The sequence below is a fragment of the Ranitomeya imitator genome, chromosome 4 (assembly GCF_032444005.1).
Source record: "Ranitomeya imitator isolate aRanImi1 chromosome 4, aRanImi1.pri, whole genome shotgun sequence".
Classification (NCBI taxonomy): domain Eukaryota; kingdom Metazoa; phylum Chordata; class Amphibia; order Anura; family Dendrobatidae; genus Ranitomeya; species Ranitomeya imitator.
Genome location: NC_091285.1, coordinates 424414719 through 424438931, shown reverse-complemented (window position 1 = coordinate 424438931; position 24213 = coordinate 424414719). Strand labels below are relative to the sequence as shown.

The following is a 24213-nucleotide window of genomic DNA, read 5'->3' as shown; positions in this document are numbered from 1 at the left end:
GTCAAAAAAGCTGTTTCCACTGGACGGAAAACACATACAGAGGAACGGTTTTTCGGTACGTCGAAAAAATGCACAGCGACTGATCTAGCAAAAAACGGATGAAACGTGTGGCCATCAGACGCACTCCGGCGCTAATACAACTCTATGAGAAAAAAACGGATCTGGCGGAAAAAAACGATCAGGTGGTAAAAAACGGATATGGCGGGAAAAAAAAAATCCGGCAGAAAAAAAAAGGATCCTGCAAATGTGCTCACAGGATGCATTTTGTACCCATAGACTTGTATTAGCAACAGATCCGTCGTGTTTTGGCAGACGCAACGCACAAAAAAAAGTTCAATGTAACTTTTTTTGTGCGACGTGTCTGCCATTTCCGACCGCGCATGCGTGGCTGGAACTCCGCCCCCTCCTCCACGCTCATCACAATGGACAGCGGATGCGTTGTAAAACTGCATCCGCTGCCCACGTTGTGCTAAATTTAGCATAACGTCCGTCGGTACGTCTGGCCGAAGGTTTGCGACGGCCCCGTACCGATGCAAGTGTGAAAGTAGCCTTAGGCCGGCGTCACACTCAGCGTATGAAAATACGGTCCGTATATTATGGCCGTAATACGCTGAAAAGTCCCGAAAATAGTGGTCCGTAGCTCCTCCGTAGGCAGGGTGTTTCAGCGTTTTTTGCGCATGGCATCCTCCGTATGTAATCCGTACTGCGTGTTTTTATCGCAGGCTTGCAAAACCGACATACGGCTATACAAGGGATCCATGTGTTAAAAAAAAAACAAAACATATATACTGTCTATATATACACTGTATATATATACTGTATATATATATATATATATATATATATATATATATATATATATGTCAGTAGACGCATATATGTATATATATTAATATTTCATCCAGCGCGATATAGCAGAAAGCCGGCAATTCAATTACCGGCTTTTGCCTTCTCCTTCCTAAACCCGACATGATATGAGACATGGTTTACATACAGTAAACCATCTCATATCCCCTTTTTTTTGCATATTCCACACTACTAATGTTATTAGTGTGTATATGCAAAATTTGGCCGTTCTAGCTAGTAAAATAAGGGGTTAAATGGCGGAAAAAATTGGCGTGGGCTCCCGCACAATTTTCTCCGGCAGAGTAGTAAAGCCAGTGACTGAGGGCTGATATTAATAGCCTGGAGAGGGTCCATGGTTATTGCCCCCCCCCCCCCCCCGGCTAAAAACATCTGCCCCCAGCCACCCCAGAAAAGGCACATCTGGAAGATGCGCCTATTCTGGCACTTGGCCACTCTCTTCCCATTCCCGTGTAGCGGTGGGATATGGGGTAATGAAGGGTTAATGCCACCTTGCTATTGTAAGGTGACATTAAGCCTAATTAATAATGGAGAGGCGTCAATTATGACACCTATCCATTATTAATCCAAAACTAGTAAAGGGTTAAAAAATAAAACACACATATTATTAAAAATTAATTTATTGAAAAAATCACAAAGGTTGTTGTATTAATTTATTCTACTCTCAATCCACTCACTGAAGACCCTCGATCTGTAATTTAAAAAAAAATAATAAACCAACAATATCCATACCTTCCGAGGATCTGTAAGGTCCAACGATGTAAATCCATCTGAAGGGGTTAAAATATTTTGCAGACACGAGCTCCGCTAATGCAGGCTGCTCATGTCTGCAAAACCCCGGCGAATGAAGCTAAATATAGGTCAATGACCTATATTTAGCTTCATTTGCGGTGAGGCGCCCTCTGCTGGCTGTTCCTAGATCGTGGGAACTTTCCTAGAAAGCTCCCTTGCTCGAGATCATAAGAGGGCGCCCTCTGCTGGTTGTCCTCATATGAACTCGAGCAAGGGAGCTTTCTAGGAAAGTTCCCACGATCTAGGAACAGCCAGCAGAGGGCGCCTCACCGCAAATGAAGCTAAATATAGGTCATTGACCTACTTTACCTTCATTCGCCGGGGTTTTGCAGACATGAGCAGCCTGCATTAGCGGAGCTCCTGGCAGCAAAATATTTTAACCCCTTCAGATGGATTTACATCGTTGGACCTTACAGATCCTCGGAAGGTATGTATATTGTTGGTTTATTATTTTTTTTTTAATTTACAGATCGAGGGTCTTCAGTGAGTGGATTGAGAGTAGAATAAATTAATACAACAACCTTTGTGATTTTTTCAATAAATTAATTTTTAATAATATGTGTGTTTTATTTTTTAACCCTTTACTAGTTTTGGAATAATAATGGATAGGTGTCATAATTGACGCCTCTCCAATATTAATTAGGCTTAATGTCACCTTACAATAGCAAGGTGGCATTAACCCTTCATTACCCCATATCCCACCGCTACACGGGAATGGGAAGAGAGTGGCCAAGTGCCAGAATAGGCGCATCTTCCAGATGTGCCTTTTCTGGGGTGGCTGGGGGCAGATGTTTTTAGCCAGGGGGGGGGGGGGGGGGCAATAACCATGGACCCTCTCCAGGCTATTAATATCAGCCCTCAGTCACTGGCTTTACTACTCTGCCGGAGAAAATTGTGCGGGAGCCCACGCCAATTTTTTCCGCCATTTAACCCCTTATTTTACTAGCTAGAACGGCCAAATTTTGCATATACACACTAATAACATTAGTAGTGTGGAATATGCAAAAAAAAGGGGATATGAGATGGTTTACTGTATGTAAACCATGTCTCATATCATGTCGGGTTTAGGAAGGAGAAGGCAAAAGCCGGTAATTGAATTGCCGGCTTTTCTCTCTAACAGCGCTGCGTATTCCTCGTAAGTCACACTGCTGGTCCGTGTAATCCGTATTTTGGGGGCTTCCATAGACTTTTATTGACGCTTTATTTGCGCAATACGGTGACAAACGCAGCATGCTGCGATTTTCTACGGCCGTAGAAAGCCGTATAATACTGATCAGTTTAATACGGCAGATAGGAGCAGGGGCATAGAGAATAATTGTGCCGTATTTTTTGCGAGTTTTACCGACGTAGTTTCTGCGCTCTTACATCCGTAAAACTCGCAAGTGTGACGCCGGCCTTACATCTGAATTTGCTGAGTATAATGCAGCCACCCCAGAGTATAATGTAACCCCCCAAATAATATAATGCAGCCCCCCATAGAGTATGATGCAATCACCCCTCATAGAATATAAATATAATACAGCCCCCATAGATAATGTAGCCCCGAATAGAATAGAATGCAGCCCACCTCCCCATAGAATATAATGCAGCCCCATCAAAGAGTATGATGCAATCATCCCTCATAAAATCTAATACAGCCCCCCATAGAATATAATGCAGCCCACCTTCCCATAATATATAATGTAGCCCACATCGAATATAATATAGCCCCCATAGTATATAAAAGACAGCCTCCCCCATAGAATATAATATACCCCCCATAGTATATAAGACAGCCTCCCCCATAGAATAGAATATACCCCCGCAATAGTATATAACACAGCCACATAGTATATAACACAGCCACATAGTATATAACACGGCCTCCCCCATAGAATATAATATACCTCCCATAGTATATATCAAAGCCCGCATATAATATAGCACAACTTGCATAGTATATAGCACAGCCCGCGTAGTAGTATACAGCACAGCCCGGGTCGTTGTATATACAGCACAACACGCGTAGTAGTATATACAGCACAGCCCGCGGAGTAGTATACACAGCACAGCCCACACAGTGGTACATACACAGCACAGCCCACACAGTGGTACATACACAGCACAGCCCACACAGTGGTACATACACAGCACAGCCCACACAGTGGTACATGCACAGCCCACACAGTGGTACATGCACAGCACAGCCCACACAGTGGTACATGCACAGCACAGCCCACACAGTGGTACATACAGCACAGCCCACACAGTGGTACATACAGCACAGCCCACACTGGTATATACACAGCACAGCCCACACAGTGGTATATACACAGCCCACACAGTGGTATATACACAGCACAGCCCACACAGTGGTATATACACTACACAGCCCACACAGTGGTATACACAGCACAGCCCACACAGTGGTATACACAGCACAGCCCACACAGTGGTATATACACAGCCCACACAGTGGTATATACACAGCACAGCCCACACAGTGGTATATACACAGCACAGCCCACACAGTGGTATATACACAGCACAGCCCACACAGTGGTATATACACAGCACAGCCCACACAGTGGTATATACACAGCACAGCCCACACAGTGGTATATACACAGCACAGCCCACACAGTGGTATATACACAGCACAGCCCACAGTGGTATATACACAGCCCACACAGTGGTATATACACAGCCCACACAGTGGTATATACACAGCCCACACAGTGGTATACACAGCACAGCCCACACAGTGGTATACACAGCACAGCCCACATCTCATCCCCGCGATAATGGCTCCACACTCTCCTCACCTTTCCTCTTGCCCGCGCTGCTCCTGTCTCGGCGGCTGCAGTCTGCCCGGGACACAGCAGGTGTGCGATGATATGATGTCATCACGCACCCGCAGTGTCAGAGGCAGAGCGGGGAATGATGGGAGAGGGAGCGTCAGCGGACGCTCTCTCCTCCATCATTGCATTGAACTATACTGGCGTCATAGACGCCGGTATAGTTGAATGCGGCGGCGGCACTGGCGGGAGTAGGGGGGAAAGAGTGCAGCGGCCCACTACTGGCATTTGCCAGAAGTGCCCGATGGCCAGTCCGGCCCTGGTCACCGCCCACACACTTCCCTCCTCTTGAACTGCAGCATTTCTCGGACCCACATCCGCAGCAAAACTGCAGATATTTTTTACATCTCAATGAAAGTGTAAGGCCGGAGTCACAGTACAGCGAGATACGGCCGAGTCTCGCAGGTTAAATACAAGCTCTGGCACCGGCATTCCGGAGCGGAGCGTGCGGCTCCACGTATTGCTGTGCGGCCGCACGCTCCGCTCCAGAGTGCCGGTGCCAGAACTTGGTTTTAACCTGCGAGACTTGGCCGTATCTCGCTGTAGTGTGATCCCGGCGTAAGTGAGCAGAAACGCTGCAGTTCGGCACAAAAGAAGTGACATGCTGCGGAGAAAAAAAAAAAGCTGCGTTTCGGTGTGGCCTTTTCCGCAGCATGTGCACAACAAGTCTGCGGCTCCCATAGACTTACATTGGTTGTACACTACACTGCGGATTTAATGCAATTCTGTGCGGCAAAAAACGCTGCAGATCTGCAATCAAATCCGCAACATGTGCACACAGTCTTAGCATTTAGTGAACCTAGCAAAAAGGCAAGCAAAAATCAAGTGTGGGATTGCACTTTTTAGCAATTTCATCATACTTTGAATTTTTTTCACATTTTCTGTTACACGACATGGTAAAACCAATGGTGTCGTGCAAAAGTAGAACTTGTCCCACAAAAAAAAATCCCTCACATGGCCATATTGACGGAAACATTATGGCTCTGGAAAGAAGGGGAGCAATAAACGAAAAAAGCTCCAGGGGTGAAGGGGTTTAGAAACATGGATATGGACATATCTATGGAAATAGATATATCTGTATGTATCTATCTATCCCATATTTATCTAATATCTATGTAATATCTATCTATCTATCTAATATCTATCTAATATCTATCTATCTATCCCATATCTATCTAATATCTATCTATGTAATATCTATCTATCTAATATCTATCTATGTGTAATGGAGTGTGGGTTGGACAAATGTAAAAGAGGAGGTGGACAGAAATGACACCACACATCTTTTTGAAGAGAGAGGAGGGAGGGGTTTGGGTGTGTTTTTGGAGTGGGTGTGGTAGGTTCTAGCTTAGTGGCAGTGCAAAGCATCATGGAACTTGTAGTATTAGGGCACAATAAGGAAGTTGTCGATTAACCCCATGAGAGCTGAATCCAGCACTGAAGATGTGCTGCTACAGCATGATAATAGGTAATATTGCTAAAATAAACACAGTAGATGTTTTCAGTGGCACATAATAGCAAGATTTATGAAAAAAAAAAAAAAACTTTATAGTAGTGGACAACTTTTTTACCCCTTTACCCCCAAGGGTGGTTTGCACGTTAATGACCGGGCCAATTTTTACAATTCTGACCACTGTCCCTTTATGAGGTTATAACTCTGGAACGCTTCAATGGATCCTGGTGATTCTGACATTGTTTTCTCGTGACATATTGTACTTCATGACAATGGTAAAAATTCTTTGATAGTACCTGCGTTTATTTGTGAAAAAAACGGAAATTTGGCGAAAATTATGAAAATTTCGCAATTTTCCAACTTTGAATTTTTATGCAATTAAATCACAGAGATATGTCACACAAAATACTTAATAAGTAACATTTCCCACATGTCTACTTTACATCAGCACAATTTTGGAACCAAAATTTTTTTTTTGTTAGGGAGTTATAAGGGTTAAAAGTTGACCAGCAATTTCTCATTTCTACAACACCATTTTATTTTAGGGACCACATCTCATTTGAAGTCATTTTGAGGGGTCTATATGATAGAAAATACCCAAGTGTGACACCATTCTAAAAACTACACCCCTCAAGGTGCTCAAAACCATATTCAAGAAGTTTATTAACCCTTCTGGTGCTTCACAAGAATTTTTTGAATGTTTAAATAAAAATGAACATTTAACTTTTTTTCACAAAAAATTTAATTCAGCTCCAATTTGTTTTATTTTACCAAGGGTAACAGGAGAAAATGGACCCCAAACATTGTTGTACAATTTGTCCTGAGTATGCCAATACCCCACATGTGGGGGTAAACCACTGTTTGGGCGCATGGCAGAGCTCGGAAGCGAAGGAGTGCCATTTGACTTTTCAATGCAAAATTGACTGGAATTGAGATGGGACGCCATGTTTCGTTTGGAGAGCCCCTGATGTGGCTAAACATTGAAACCCCCCACAAGTGACACCATTTTGGAAAGTAGACCCCCTAAGGAACTTATCTAGAGATGTGGTGAGCACTTTGACCCACCAAGTGCTTCACAGAAGTTTATAATGTAGAACCGTAAAAATAAAAAATCATATTTTTTCACAAAAATTATCTTTTCGCACCCAATTTTTTATTTTCCCAAGGGTAAGAGAAGAAATTGGACCCCAAAACTTGTTGTACAATTTGTCCTGAGTACGCTGATAGCCCATATGTGGGGGTAAACCACTGTTTGGGCGGATGGGAGAGCTCGGAAGGGAAGGAGCGCCGTTTGACTTTTCAAAGCAAAATTGACAGGAATTGAGATGGGACGCCATGTTGCGTTTGAAGAGCCACTGATGTGCCTAAACATTGAAACCCCCCACAAATGACACCATTTTGGAAAATAGACCCCCTAAGGAACTTATCTAGAGGTGTGGTGAGCACTTTGACCCACCAAGTGCTTCACAGAAGTTTATAATGCAGAGCCGTAAAAATAAAAAAAAATTTTTCCCACAAAAATTATTATTTTAGCCCCCAGTTTTGTATTTTCCCGAGGGTAACAGGAGAAATTCGACCCCACAATTTGTTGTCCAATTTGTCCTGAGTGCGCTGATACCCCATATGTGGGGGGGAACCACTGTTTGGGCGCATGGGAGGGCTCGGAAGGGAAGGAGCTCCATTTGGAATGAGGACTTAGATGGAATGGTCTGCAGGTGTCACATTGCATTTGCAGAGCCCCTAATGTACCTAAACAGTAGAAACCTCCCACAAGTGACACCATTTTGGAAACTAGACCCCCTAAGGAACTCATCTAGATGTGTTGTGATAGCTTTGAACCCCCAAGTGTTTCACTACAGTTTATAACGCAGAGCCGTGAAAATTAAAAAAAAAAATCTTTCCCCCCAAAATTATTTTTTAGCCCCCAGTTTTGTATTTTCCCGAGGGTAAGAGGAGAAATTCGACCCCAAAAGTTGTTGTCCAATTTGTCCTGAGTACGCTGATACCCCGTATGTTGGGGGAAACCACCGTTTGAGCGCATGGCAGAGCTCGGAAGGGAAGGAGCGCCATTTAGAATGCAGACTTAGATGGAATGGTCTGCAGACGTCACATTGCGTTTGCAGAACCCCTAATGTACCTAAACAGTAGAAACCCCCCACAAGTGACCCCATATTGGAAACTAGACCCCCCAGGGAACTAATCTAGATGTGTTGTGAGAACTTTGAACCCCCAAGTGTTTCACTACAGTTTATAACGCAGAGCCGTGAAAATAAAAAATCTTTTTTTTTCCCACAAAAAATATGTTTTAGCCCCGAGTTTTGTATTTTCCCAAGGGTAACAGGAGAAATTGGACCCCAAAAGTTGTTGTCCTATTTGTCCTGAGTACGCTGATACCCCATATGTTGGGGTAAACCCCTGTTTGGGCACACGGGAGGGCTCGGAAGGGAAGAAGCACTGTTTTACTTTTTCAACGCAGAATTGGCTGGAATTGAGATCGGACGCCATGTCGCGTTTGGAGAGCCCCTGATGTGCCTAAACAGTGGAAACCCCACAATTATAACTGAAACCCTAATCCAAATACATCCCTAACCCTAATCCCAACAGTAACCCTAACCACACCTCTAACCCTGACACACCCCTAACCCTAATCCCAACCCTATTCCCAACCGTAAATGTAATCTAAACCCTAACTGTAACTTTAGCCCCAACCCAAAACTGTAGCCCTAGCCCTAACCCTAATCCTAGCCCTAACCCTAGCCCTAACTCTAACCCTAGCCCTAATGGGAAAATGGAAATACATTTTTTTAATTTTTCCCTAACTAAGGGGGTGATGAAGGGGGGTTTGATTTACTTTTATAGCGGGTTTTTTAGCGGATTTTTATGATTGGCAGCCGTCACACACTGAAAGACGCTTTTTATTGCAAAAAATATTTTTTGCGTTACCACATTTTGAGAGCTATAATTTTTCTATATTTTGGTCCACAGTGTCATGTGAGGTCTTGTTTTTTGCGGGACGAGTTGACGTTTTTATTTTTAACATTTTCGGGCACGTGACATTTTTTGATCGCTTTTTATTCCGATTTTTGTGAGGCAGAATGACCAAAAACCAGCTATTCATGAATTTCTTTTGGGGGAGGAGTTTATACCGTTCCGCGTTTGGTAAAATTGATAAAGCAGCTTTATTCTTCGGGTCAGTACGATTACAGCGACACCTCATTTATATCATTTTTTTATGTTTTGGCGCTTTTATACGATAAAAACTATTTTATAGAAAAAATAATTATTTTGGCATCGCTTTATTCTCAGGACTAACTTTTTTATTTTTTTGCTGATGATGCTGTATGGCGGCTCGTTTTTTGCGGGACAAGATGATGTTTTCAGCGGTACCATGGTTATTTATATCTGTCTTTTTGATTGCGTGTTATTCCACTTTTTGTTCGGCGGTATGATAATAAAGCGTTGTTTTCTGCCTCGTTTTTTTTTTTTTCCTCTTACGGTGTTTACTGAAGGGGTTAACTAGTGGGCCAGTTTTATAGGTCGGGCCGTTACGGACGCGGCGATACTAAATATGTGTACTTTTATTGTTTTTTTTTTTTTTATTTAGATAAAGAAATGTATTTATGGGAATAATATTTTTTTTTTTTTTCATTATTTTGGAATATTTTTTTTTTTTTTTTTTTTTTTTACACATTTGAAATTTTTTTTTTTTTACTTTTTTACTTTGTCCCAGGGGGGGACATCACAGATCAGTGATCTGACAGTTTGCCCAGCACTCTGTCAGATCACTGATCTGACTTACAGTGCTGCAGCCTTCACAGTGCCTGCTCTGAGCAGGCACTGTGAAGCCACCTCCCTCCCTGCAGGACCCGGATCCGCGGCCATCTTGGATCCGGGGCTGGAGGGAGCAGGGAGGGAGGTGAGACCCTCGCAGCAACGCGATCACATCGCGTTGCTGCGGGGGGCTCAGGGAAGCCCGCAGGGAGCCCCCTCCCTGCGGGAAGCTTCCCTGTACCGCCGGCACATCGCGATCATCTTTGATCGCGGTGTGCCGGGGCGGTCCGTGACCGCTCCTGGCACATAGTGCCGGATGTCAGCTGCGATAGGCAGCTGACACCCGGCCGCGATCGGCGGCGCTCCCCCCGTGAGCGCCGCCGATCGCGCTGGACGTACTATCCCGTCCATGGTCATAGGGGCCCACCCCACATGGACGGGATAGTACGTCCGATGTCAGAAAGGGGTTAAGGGGAAGTCATTATTATGGGGGACTTCAACTACCCTGAAATAGATTGGGGAACGGAAATCTGCAGTTCCAGCAAAGGTAATCGGTTTTTGACAACTATGAGACACAATTACCGTTCACAATTGGTTCAGGACCCAACAAGAAGGGGGGCACTGCTAGACCTAATATTAACCAACAGGCCAGACCGCATAGCAAATATAAGGGTTGGGGGTCACTTGGGGAATAGTGATCACAAAATAAGAAGTTTTCATGTATCCTTTAATAAGATGTGTAGTAGAGGGGTTACAAGGACACTAAACTTCAGGAGGGCAAATTTCCAACGGATGAGAGAGGATCTTGGTGCAATTAACTGGGACGATATCCTGAGACATAAAAATACACAAAGAAAATGGGAGACATTTATTAGCATCCTGGATAGGACCTGTGCACAGTATATACCATATGGGAATAAAAATACTAGAAATAGGAGGAAACCAGTATGGCTAAATAGAGCTGTAAGGGGCACAATTAGTGACAAAAAGAAAGCATTTACAGAATTAAAGGAAGTAGGTAGTGATGAGGCATTAAATAAATACAATTAAATGAATTCTGTAATAAGCAAATCAAGGCAGCAAAGATTGAGATAGAGAGACTCATTGCCAGAGAGAGTAAAAAAAATCCCAAAATATTCTTTAACTACGTAAATAGTAAGAAACTAAAAAATGATAGTGTTAGCCGCCTTAAAAATAGTCTGGGTGAAATGGTGGCTGAGGAAAAAGCCAATATGCTAAATGACTTTTTTTCATCAGTATTTACACAAGAAAATCCCATGGCAGACAAAATGACTAGTGATAAAAATTCCCCATTAAATGTCACCTGCTTAACCCAGCAGGAAGTACGTCGGCGTCTAAAAATCACTAAAATTGACAAATCTCCGGGCCCGGATGGGATACACCCCCGAGTACTGCAGGAATTAAGTACAGTCGTTGATAGACCATTATTTTTAATCTTTAAAGACTCCATAAGAACAGGGTCTGTACCACAGGACTGGCGTATAACAAATGTGGTGCCAATATTCAAAAAGAGGACAAAAACTGAACTAGGAAATTATAGGCCAGTAAGCATAACCTCTACTGTGGCTAAAATCCTGGAGGGCATTCTAAGGGATGCTATACTGGGGTATCTGAAGAGGAATAACCTCATGACCCAGTATCAGCACGGGTTTACTAGGGACCGTTCCTGTCAGACTAATCTGATCAGCTTCTATGAAGAGGTAAGTTCCGGACTGGACCAAGGGAACCCAGTGGACGTAGTGTATATGGACTTTTCAAAAGCTTTTGATACGGTGCCACACAAAAGGTTGATACATAAAATGAGAATAATGGGGATAGGGGAAAATATGTGTAAGTGGGTTAAGAGCTGGCTCAGGGATAGGAAACAAAGGGTGGTTATTAATGGAGCAAACGCGGACTGGGTCGCGGTTAGCAGTGGTGTACCACAGGGGTCAGTATTGGGCCCCCTTCTTTTTAACATATTTATTAATGACCTTGTAGGGGGCATTCAGAGCAGAATTTCAATATTTGCAGATGACACTAAACTCTGCAGGGTAATCAATACAGAGGACAATTTTATATTACAGGATGATTTATGTAAACTAGAAGCTTGGGCTGATAAATGGCAAATGAGCTTTAATGGGGATAAATGTAAGGTCATGCACTTGGGTAGAAGTAATAAGATGTATAACTATGCGCTAAATTCTAAAACTCTGGGCAAAACTGTCAATGAAAAAGACCTGGGTGTATGACAAACTCATTCAGTGGCCAGTGTCAGGCAGCTGCTACAAAGGCAAATAAAATAATGGGATGCATTAAAAGAGGCATAGATGCACATGAGGAGAACATAATTTTACGTCTATACAAGTCACTAGTTCGACCACACTTAGAATACTGTGCACAGTTCTGGTCTCCGGTGTATAAGAAAGACATAGCTGAACTGGAGCGGATGCAGAGAAGAGTGACCAAGGTTATTAGAGGACTGGGGGGGTCTGCAATACCAAGATAGGTTATTACACTTGGGGCTATTTAGTTTGGAAAAACGAAGACTAAGGGGTGATCTTATTTTAATGTATAAATATATGAGGGGACAGTACAAATACCTTTCTGATGATCTTTTTAATCATAGACCTGAGACAGGGACAAGGGGGCATCCTCTACGTCTGGAGGAAAGAAGGTTTAGGCATAATAACAGACGAGGGTTCTTTACTGTAAGAGCAGTGTGACTATGGAACTCTCTGCAGTATGATGTTGTAATGAGTGATTCATTACTTAAATTTAAGAGGGGATTGGATACCTTTCTTGAAAAGTATAATGTTACAGGGTATATATGCTAGATTCCTTGATAGGGCGTTGATCCAGGGAACTAGTCTGATTGCTGTATGTGGAGTCGGGAAGGAATTTTTTTTCCCCAAAGTGGAGCTTACTATTCGCCACATGGGTTTTGTTTTGCCTTCCTCTGGATCAACATGTTAGGTTAGGCTATGGGTTGAACTAGATGAGATGGACTTAAAGTCTTCCTTCAACCTTAACTAAGTTACTATGTAACAGGTCATGTTTTCAATATTTCCTTAGTATTTCCCAGGTGATAATTTCATCACCTTCACAGGCAATAATTCCATCACCTGTGAAACACTAAGGAAATCCTGAAAACATGACCTGTTGGTGGCTCTTGAGGACTGGAGTTGGAGAACACTGCGACACCCTGGCGATTCCTTGGTCCCAGTTCTCCCTTTATCTATAACACAGGCTTCTGAAGACCAGGTCAGAAGGATTCTAGTAATGATGAGCGAGTATATTCGTTGCTCGGGATTCCCCAAGCACGCTCGGGTGGTCTCCGAGTATTTGTAACTGCTCGGAGATTTAGTTTTCTTTGCCTCAGCTGCATGATTTACAGCTGCTAGCCAGACTGAGTACATGTGGGGGTTGCCTAGTTGCTAGGGAATCCCCACATGTATTCAACCTGTCTATCAGCCGTAAATCATGCAGCTGAGGCAACATAAACTAAATCTCCGAGCACTTACAAATACTCGGAGACCACCAGAGCGTGCTTGGGAAACCCCAAGCAACAAGTATACTCGCTCATCACTACATTCACACCTGGTGACTCTGGACAGACCCAGATCATGGTACATGGAAGTGGTCAACATTCCAACAGACGTTCAGTGTAGTCTCCCGGACAAAACAGACCTTCTCTCCAAGGTCCCCATCTTCCACCCAAATTCTCAGCTGCTCAATTTAATAGCATGGTTGTTGAAGCCGCAGTTCTAAGAGCCCAAGGTGTACAGACTAAGATCAAGCATCAGAAGCCATCCTCATTGCGTATCTATCATCATACTTGGATGGTCCTTTTCCACTGGTGTGAATTCAATGATCTCGACTTTTGGGTCTCGAGTCCGGTTTAGCCATCAGCTTTCCCTTTCAAAAGGACTTTGTTTCCAAGCCACAAGTCAAGACTTTTGAGGCTGTGGCCCTCCTTTGGATCCTTGTGACTTTAATCTGTCCCTCAGCACTTTTATGCGCCCTCCCTTTAAACCAATCCAAAGCATTTCCCCAGAAGGTGGGTGTTCCTGATCAATATTCACTTCTATTAGGTGAGTATTTGAACCAGCGGCCCTGTCCTGTCGCTCTTTTTTGTTCCTTGTCCTTCACTTGGACTAGGAGGTAGTGTGTCCGGTGCCTTTATTTCTTCGCAAGGTTGTCTCTTCCTTCCACCTTAAAGGAAACCGGTCAGCAGAAATAACACTATTAACCTGCAGATATGGGGTTAATCTGCAGGTTAATAGCATTACTAACCTGCCTGGCGGCTGCATGTAGCTGAATGCAGCTGGGAGAAAGGATTTTTTTCCTACTTGCCACAAAATTTCTCACTCACCCCTTGGTTGATGTTGCTTCGTTGGCCGAGTTTGTTTATTAATGAAGATCTTCTCTGCTTCTCTTACTGCTTTCCCTCACCTGATGGGGAGGAGCTAACTTTTTTCTTAGTTTTAAGTCTTTGTGTCAACCTCCTCCTGGCAGTGGCGGCAGCTTACACCCATAGTTTCTTATGTGCCCCAATGAAAGCTACGAGAGATTTAACGGTAAGTACAAAAATCTTTTTAAATACCTTAATGGAAACCACAGACACTGTGTCCTGCGGACTCTAGAGAGACCATCCAGCTTGTCAGCGCACAGATTAAAGCCTGCATCTCTGATGGTAGGTGGTTGCATTAGGGCTTATGGCATGGGCAGCTTACATATCTTGAAATATAAGTAACTATTTTAAAACAACATATGCTCACATCTAGACAACGTATTTCATGGAGGATCATGCATATTTTAGCAAGACAATCCTAAGCCATACTGTATCCATAACAGCATGAATTTACGGAAGAAGGGTGCAGGTGAACTGGCAGCCTGCAGTCCAGACCTTTCACCAATAGAAAACATTTGGCACATTATGAAATGAGAAATTCAGCAGACTCCTCAGGACTGTTGAGCAGCTAGAAGCCTGCAGCAGACAAGAATGGGACAACATTTCTCACCCAAAACTCCAGCGATTGATCTACCTAATTCCCAGACTGTTGTAAAAATCAGAGAATGCTACATAAATGGTAGACATGGCCCCGTCCCAACTTTTTTGAGATGTGTTGCTGCAAATTTATAAAAGTATTTTATTTTTTCAAATGAAATGGAAGTGTCTAGTGTTCAACATCTGATCTGTGTTCTGTTCTGAATAAAATATGGTTAGAAGTTTTTTCCAAATCATTGCATTCTTGTTTTCTTTACATTTTATCCAAAGTCCCAACTTTATTTCTAATTGTGGTTGTACATTAGTAATCAATTATAACTACTTCTTGTAATTGTGTTTTTTTTATAGTTTGGCCAGGTTAGACATTATGTAGTCATGTTAGTTTACTTTGTTAAATCTGTGAGAATTTTTAACCCCTTTGAGATGAAGCCTGTTTTCACCTAAATGACCGGGCCAATTTTTACAATTCTGACCACTGTCACTTTAGGAGGTTATAACTCTAGAACGCTCTGGAAGAAGAAATTTAGCGAAAATTTCACAATTTTGAAACTTTTGGTTTTTATGCCCTTAGAGAGTCATATCACACAAAATAGATAATAAATAACATTTCCCACATGTCTGCTTTACATCAGCATAATTTTGGAAACTTTTTTTGTGGTTAGGACATAAGAGTTAAAGGTTGACCAGCGATTTCTCATTTTTACAACAAAATTTGCAAAACCATTTTTTTTTAAATTTAGGGACCACCTCACACTTGAAGTGACTTTGAGGGGCCTATATGACAAAACAATGATGAAAAGTGACACCATTCTAAAAACTGCACCCCTAAAGGTGCTTACAACCACATTCAAGAAGTCTATTAAACTTTCAGGTGCTTCACAGGAATTTTTGGAATGTATATTAAAAAAATAAATAAATAAATAAATAAATATTTAACCTTTTTCACAAAAAAATTACTTCAGATACCCTTTGTAAAATTAAACAAATTGGAACAGGAGAAATTGGACCCCAAAAGTTGTACAATTTGTCCTGAGTGCGCCGATACCCCACATATGCAAGTAAACCACTGTTTGGGCGCACGGCAGAGCTCAGAAGGGAAGGAGCGCCGTTTGACTTTTCAATGTAAAATTGGCTGGAATTGAGATCGGACGCCATGTTGCGTTTGGAGAGCCCGTGATGTGCCTAACCCCCCCCCCCCCACACACACACACACACACACACACAAGTGACCCCATTTTGGAAAGTAGACCTCCTAAGGAACTTATCTAGATGTGTGGTGATTTTAAAATATATATATTTTTAAATGATTTTTCACCCCCAATTTTGAATTTTACCAAGGGTAACAGGAGAAATTGGACCCCAAAAGTTGTTGTGCAATTTGTCCTGAGTACGCCGATACCCAATATGTTGGAGAAAACTATTGTTTGGGCACACGTCGGGGCACGGAAGGGAAGTTGTGGCGTTTTGAAATGCAGATTTTGATGGAATGGTCTGCGGGCATCATGTTGCGTTTGCAGAGCCACTGATGACCCCCTAAACAGTAGGAACCCCCCCCCCCCCCACAAGTGACCACATAGGAACCCTCCCACATTTTGGAAACTAGACCCCCCCAAGGAACTTATCTAGATGTGTTGTAAGAACTTTGAACCCCCAAGTGTTTCTCTAAAGTTTATAACGCAGAGCCGTGAAAATAAAAAAAATAATTTTTTTCCCCACAAAAATGATTTTTAGCCCCCAAATTTTTATTTTCCCATGGGTAACAGGATAAATTGGTACGCAAAAGTTGTTGTCCAATTTGCCCTGAGTATGCCGATACCCCATATGTGGGGGTAAACCACTGTTTGGGTGCATGGCAGAGCTTGGAAAGGAAGGAGCACCTTTTTACTTTTTCAACACAGAATTGGCTGGAATTGAGATTGGATACGATGTCACATTTCGAGAGCCCCTGTTGTGCCTAAACAGTGGAACCTCCCTCCCCCCCCCCCCCAATTCTAGCTCCAACCCTAACCCGAACATACCCCTAACCCTGATCCCAACCACACCTAACCCCAACACACATTCCTAACCCTAACGATAACCACACCCCTAAACCTCCTCTAATCCCAACCGTAAATGTAATCCAAACCCTAACCCCAACTTAAGCCCCAACTTAAGCCCTAACCTTAGCCCTAACCCTAACTTTAGCCCTAACTAATAGGAAAATGGAAATATATATTTTTTATTTTATTATTTTTCCCTAACTAAGGGGGTGATAAAAGGGGGTTTGATTTACTATTTATAGCGGGTTTTTATGTTTGGCAGCTGTCACACACTAAAAGATGCTTTTTATTGCAAAAAATATTTTTTACATCACCACATTTTGAGACCTATAATTTTTCCATAATTTGGCCCACAGAGTCTTGTGAGGTCTTGTTTTTTTGCGAGACGAAATGACATTTTGATTGGTACCATTTTTTGATCGCTTTTTATTCCGATTTTTGGGAGGCAGAGTTTACACCGTTCCACGTGTGGTAAAATTGATAAAGCAATTTTATTGTTCGGGTCAGTACGATAACAGCGATACCTCATTTATTTTTTTTAATGTTTTGGCGCTTTTACATAAAAACTATTTTATAGAAAAAATTTATTTTTGCATCGCTTTATTCTGTGAGCTATATTTTTTTATCTTTCTTCTCATGGAGCTGTATGGTGGCTTGTTTTTTGCAGGACAAGATGACGTTTTCAGCGGTACCATTTTTATTTACATCCATCTTTTTGATCGCGTTTTATTGCACTTTTTGTTCGGCGGTATGAAAGCATAGTTTTTTTGCCTTTTTTTATGGTGTTCACTCAAGGGGTTAACTAGTAGGGCAGTTTTCTAGAGCGAGGAGTTACGGACACGGGGATACCAAATGTGTACTTTTATTGTTTTTTTTTTATTTACATAAATGGATTTATTGGGAAAAAAAAAATTCTCTTTATTTGGGGATTTTTTTTCAAAAAAAATATTTTTACACATTCCAATTTTTTTTTTTTTTACTTTATAACATTGTCCCAGGGTGGTACATCACTATATTACATCAGATCGCTGATCTGACACTTTGCACAGCACTGTGTCAGACCAGCGATCTGACAGGCAGTGAAGGATGCTTGCCGGCGCCTGCTCTCAGCAGGCGTTCGCACGGCCACCTCACTGCAGGACCCGGAAGGACCCCGTAGCCTTCTTGGATCCGAGGGTCTCCATGGAGACCATTGCATTATTCTGAAGGAAGTGTGCAGGGAGCCCCCGTCCCTGCACGATGCCTCTCTATGTCGCTGTCACTACTGACAGCGGCATCAGAGGGGTGAAATGCCCGTGATCGGTGCTAGCACCGATCGTGGGCATTGCTGCAGGGTGTCAGCTCTCACATACAGCTGACAACTGCACGCGATCGCCGCAGCGCTCACCATGAGACCGCGGTGCCGCACTAGTACTGCGGCTGGCATAAATGCAGTTCCTGAAGCTCAGTACTAGTATGGCGCAAGTCACGAAGGGGTTAAAAGGGTTCCTATGTGAAGCTATGTTCAAAGTTACCATGTCATAATGAGAGAAGAAAAAAAAACAATAGTGGGTATATAGATTAATTTTATACATACAAAAATTTAAAAACAGGTACAGTAGACCAAAAGAAACTGTACAAAATATGGGTTAAAAAAAGTATGTACAGAATATAAATGTAATAAAAACTTGTTTCTCTAATGAAATGCATTAAAAAAAAAGACAAAAGACTCCTCCATCACTAGAAGACATGGGAAAAATGAGTCCCATTAGGCAATGTAATTGCCTTTTTTGGGGGGGCAGCCACGTCACATGCTGAATTATGCATCACTGTGTTACAAAAACTAGTAAAACTGATGGACTCTGCTGTAAGAAGGTGCAATAAACTGTTTTTTTTCTTTACTGTCACTGATCTGAAACAGATGGAGCAGTATATGTCTTAAATCTCTCGTGTGCCTTCTGCTGACTGAGAAGACGTAGAGCCATTGTATCCAGTCCTTCATGCAGCTGTGGCTTCTGGGACACCTCCACTGTGTAATCATTGGCCTATTGGAAAAAACAAAAGTCAGTACTGCATTGTTTGTAAATACATTGTGCCCACGTGCTCCATGCAAATAGAGCAGGGAAGCCAATGGGAACTTTGATTCTCCAGAGATTAACCGTCAGTCAATAGATCATGGATAATGGTCAAGGAAAAAATTAAAAAAAACAACAGTTCATAGTCTGACAACAAAAAGCCATGTAAAATAATAATGCTGTAAGCTGCTCATAATCTTTATCCTAAAGGTTTAGATAATGTTGTGTACTCCTTGTTTGTGTTGCAGTACTACTGATGCACAGAACTACCAAAAATAATTACATTATTTTCTGGTGTATAAGACGAATGGGTGTATAAGACGACCCCCAACTTTTCCATATAAAATATGGAATTTGGGATATACTCGCCGTATAAGACGGGGGTCATCTCATACGTCCAGTCATCTTATACGGTGTGTGCGGTGCAGATGGTTCCCAGGATCTGGAGGAGAGGAGACTCTCCTTCAGGCCCTGGGATCCATATTCATGTTTAAAAAAAAAAAAATATGGATATACTTACCCTCCGACGGCCCCCGACTCTCAGCGGTGGCCTCCGTTCCTAAGGATGCATTGAGCGTAGGACCTGCGATGATGTCGCGGTCACGTGAATGTGACGTACCCAGAGTATAAGACGACCCCTGACTTTTGAGACAATTTTCAGGGGTTAAAAAGTCAACTTATACCCCGGAAAATACGGTACTATACAAATATTGCCCAGTTCAGCCTGCAGATCTATGCAAGTCCATTAATATCGGATCACAGCAATATCAAAGAATAAGATCAGCTTTGCTCACTTACCAGTTGTAAAGATGCCAGCATGTATCTGCAAACTTCATAGGGTTGTCTGTTGGCCATTAGACTTGCAAACGATCTCCACTCTCCCACCCTACTAAACTGTGACACTAGACGGTCTCCATAATCATGAATATCGAAGGCTCCTCTGTCTTCCTGCAATGCAATACATAAGAAGATCTTTTCATTCTAATACTATACCAAAGTCAGTGAAACTGAACTTTACAAGTCACAACGAGGGCCCAATTTCCGTTTTGTCCTTCAAGAACAACGCCGCTTATTTTTATGTCCACACAGATATATGAGGGCTTTTTTTGCCGACATGTTGTACTTTTCAATGACACCATTTATTTTAACACATAGTGTACTGGAAAACGAGAATTCTGACATTGTTTTCATGGTGTATACAGTGGGGAAAAAGTGTTTAGTCAGCCACCAATTGTGCAAGTTCTCCCACTTAAAAAGATGAGCGAGGCCTGTAATTGACATCATAGGTAGACCACAACTATGAGAGTCAAAATGAGAAAAATCCAGAAAATCACCTTGTCTGATTTGGCAAGATATATTTTCAAATTATGGTGGAAAATAAGTATTTGGTCACCTAAAAACATGCAAGATTTCTGGCTCTCACAGGCCTGTAACTTCTTCTTTAAGAGGCTTCTCTGTCCCCCACTCATTCCCTGTAGTAATGGCACCTGTTTGAACTTGTTATCAGTATTAAAGACACCTTTCCACAACCTCAAACAGTCACACTCCAAACTCCACTATGGTGAAGACCAAAGAGCTGTCGAAAGACACCAGAAACAAAATTGTAGCCCTGCACCAGGCTGGGAAGACTGAATCTGCAATAGGCAAGCAGTTTGATGTGATGAAATCAACTGTGGGAGCAATAATAAGAGAATGGAAGACATACAAGACCACTGAATCTCCCTCGATCTGGGGCTCCACGGAAGATCTCACCCCGTGGGGTCAAAAGAAAGATCAAAAGAACGGTGAGCAAACATCCCAGAACCACATAGAGGGACCTTGTGAATGACCTGCATAGAGCTGGGATCAAGGTTAACAAAAGCTACCATCAGTAACACACTACGCTGCCAGGATCCTGCAGTGCCAGATGTGTCCCCCTGCTTAAATAGTACAGTACAGGCCTCATCTTTTTAAGTGGGAGAACTTGCACAATTGGTGGCTGACTAAATACATTTTATCCCACTCTGTGTATTGTGGTCAAAATTGACCTTGCAATTTGATTCTGCTCATCAGTACGATTACGGAGATACAAAAAAAAATGTCCAGTGTTTTTGTTTTTTTTTCGTGGCTGAAAAAAATAAAATAAAAAATCAAATGCTGTCCCAGACCCGTTATTTTTTCTCTCAAAGGGGTTGTGGGACTACATTTTTCGCAGGGCAGGACAATTTTTTAAATTTAAGCTATTTTGCGATAGATGAGACGATTCGATTGTCCATCACAACAATTTTGGCATTATTGAATTCTTTTCAATTACGGTGTTTACCGGCTGGGTTAATTATATCTTGATTGGTTGGACTTTTCAGAACACTGTGAATCTATATATATATATATATATATATATATATATATATATATATATATATATATATGTGTGTGCGGTGTGTGTGTGTATATATGCATATATGTGTGTGTACACGGTATACACATACATACACACATACGTGTGTGTGTGTGTATATATATATATATATGTATATATATATGTGTGTGTTAATGGTGACAAAGTGGGGCAATTTTAACTTTAAGGGTGTATTTTTTTAATTTTTTTTTTTTTTTTTTAATATTTAAAACTTTCTTAGTCCCCTCAGGGAGGACTTGAGGCTGAGATGGTCTGATCACCTGTGTTACATACAGCAATGCTGTGGCATCGCTGTATAAAGCAGAAGTTACGGTCTCCTTTCAATCCCGGTCACTGGCAGGGTTTCAAAGGAGCTCTGTAATGACAAACACAGAGGTCTTCTACAGACTCCTGGCTATCACAACAATTAATTGGCGACCCGTGATCATGTCACGAGCCCACCGATGAGCGTATGGAATGACGCACCCCTATGCCGGCACGTGTTAAATGCCGCTGTCAGAGGCATTTAACAGGTTAACATTGTTACAGGCAAATCCAGTGAGACTGCTCCATACACCAGCTTCCTATTAGAACTGTACATGTATGGCACATGTCATGAATGAGGTAAAACTGATTGTCGGGTTTTGATTACAGTTGTGAAAATCTGGAAGCAGTGGGTGATCAGTTTTAATTGTGAGGGTAAGCGTTTTTAACATTCAATTTTTTCCATCAGCTTACCCTATGTAAAGCCAGTAAAATCACTGTTACTCCCATGCGCCATCTCTGCATTACAGGCTGCAATGGTGAAGTCTTGACTACAGTAGGATCACTGCTGAGCCCAGAGATTGGCTGTAGCACGCATGTGCACTGTAATTGGGACTTCACCGCTGAATCCTGTAAAGGAGCAGTGATGGAGAGACAGCGCTGGAGCAGGGGAAGAGAGTAACATGGATTTTACCATTTTTCACATCAGGTGAGCTGGTAGGTTGAAGAAATTAGAATGTTAACTGATTACACTGGATTAAGACACGTCCTTCAGAGGTAAAGCAGCTCTCCCTTGGGCCCATTAGATGATGGTCCACGTGGAGGATCCAATCTATGATTTCTCGATTAAATCGTGTACGGTATATGGAAATTGAGATGGGTGCTCGGCTTTAATTATGTTAAAAACAAATTAAAATTCACTGCTGATGTTGATTCGCGTTTGCATTAAGAGCCTATTCTTCATATACCTGTTCTTGAAGTTGTGGTCCCATTTTATCCTCCCACTCTCGCACACGCAAGGAGAGTACCGTTTCTTGTGCATACTTCTGAGAATTTGCAATAAATAAATCCTAAAATTAGAGAATAAAATAGAATCACTTTGTATTCTAAGCAACATTAAATGTCACCCAAGAAATTATATAAAAAAAAATCCCATTATGAAAAACATCCTTACACTAAAAAACAGGGCTCGTAGTATTATTCAGCCTTTTAAAACATGGCTTACCGCAAAATAGCCAATCCATATTTTATCAGAGGAGGCTTTAAGATCAAAACCCACCACTGATCAGATGTTTGAAATGGCCATGGTGCAAGTGAGAGCTTTTCAGTTTTTATAAATGTCAATAGGCAGCCTGGTTTGTACTTGCCTGTTCTGTACATTTCACAGCGCGAAACAAGTTATTGCAGTATCGTCCTATTCACGTCAGTGGAACTGCTGCAGAATCTTGTATTGTACGATGCAGACAAATAGTCTGCAAGTTGCAGTAAACAATGAAGAAGCAGCCTCTTCAATCAGCTAATTGGAGGGGGTGCTGATCATTGTACTCCAACAGCTTGAAAATGATAGCAGAGTCTCATTAGAAGGCTGGATAATTCCTTTAAGAAATGGATCTCCAAAGCCCACATTTTATCTAAATACTGGGCTAAAGGAATCGGCGTTGCTAAAAGTGGACCTATATATGTAAAATAGACTTTTATTCAACATATGATCCTTACATTTTAACTTCTCAAATGTCCAGAAATTACAGGTAGAAAAAAAAAGGCACTGGCCTTCAGAGAAATTATAATTTGTGTCCACCTGAACAGAATTTGATGTATTGCACTTACAACATTTCTTCTCACAAGGTCTTCATATGTCAGTTGGTCATTGAGGTACAACGGATCTGCAAAGAAGAAAGTATCTTTTACAGCCTTTCGGCAAGAATAAGCAAGTCTAAAATCAAACAAGCACATAAGTAATGATAAGAGAACATGCTGAGATAAGGTGTTATCCGATCACGCTCGTATGCTAACCCAGTGTCTTCGGAACGCTCGAAAAATATGTTCGAGTCCTCACAGCTGCATGTCTCATGGCTGTTCAACAGCCACAACACATGCAGGGATTGCCTAAGCACTGTATAGAGATTTGGGTGCAGAATTTTCTGAACAAAATCAGCATCTCCTGGCAGAAAACGCAGGTGCATATTTGCTGCGTTTTTCTTGCAGCTTTTGTGCGTTTTTGTTGCGGATTTCATGCGTTTTTTTACCCCTGCGTATTTCTATAATGGAAGGGTGCAGAAACGCTGCAGATCTGCACAAAAGTATTGACATGTTCCTTCTTTCAAGGGAACCTGTCACCCCCAAAATCGTAGAGCTAAGCCCACCGGCATCAGTGGTATCAGCCTCTGTAATGCTGTAGATAAGCTCCTGATGTATCCTGAAAGATAAGAAAGAGGTTAGATTATACTCACCCAGGGGCGGTCCCGCTGCGGTCCGGGGCCTCCCATCTTCTTACGATGACGTTCTCTTCTTATCTTCACGCTATGGCTCCGGCGTACTTTGTCTGCTCTGTTGAGGGCAGAGCAAAGTACTGCAGTGCGCAGGCGCCGGGAAAGGTCAGAGAGGGCCGGCGCCGGCGCACTGCAGTACTTTGCTCTGCCCTCAACAGGGCAGACAAAGTACACCTGCGCCAAAGCTGCGGTGTGAAGACAAGAAGAGGACGTCATCGTAAGAAGATGGGAGGCCCCGGACTGCGATGGGGGACACAGGACC

General features: G+C 42.3%; 1 protein-coding gene across 1 annotated transcript in view; it reads right to left on the bottom strand.

The window, feature by feature from the left end:
* Positions 1-18319: 18319 nt before the first annotated feature.
* Positions 18320-24213, bottom strand: part of NCAPH2 (non-SMC condensin II complex subunit H2) — a 205580-nt gene continuing 199686 nt past the window's right edge. Inside the window, exons 18-21 of the mRNA XM_069765477.1 lie at positions 23290-23345; positions 22431-22532; positions 19620-19769; positions 18320-18791 (exon numbers count right to left, since the gene is read on the bottom strand). Of these exons, the coding sequence (XP_069621578.1) occupies positions 18651-18791; positions 19620-19769; positions 22431-22532; positions 23290-23345 (449 nt within the window). The 3' untranslated portion in view covers positions 18320-18650. The remainder of the gene's footprint in view (positions 18792-19619; positions 19770-22430; positions 22533-23289; positions 23346-24213) is intronic.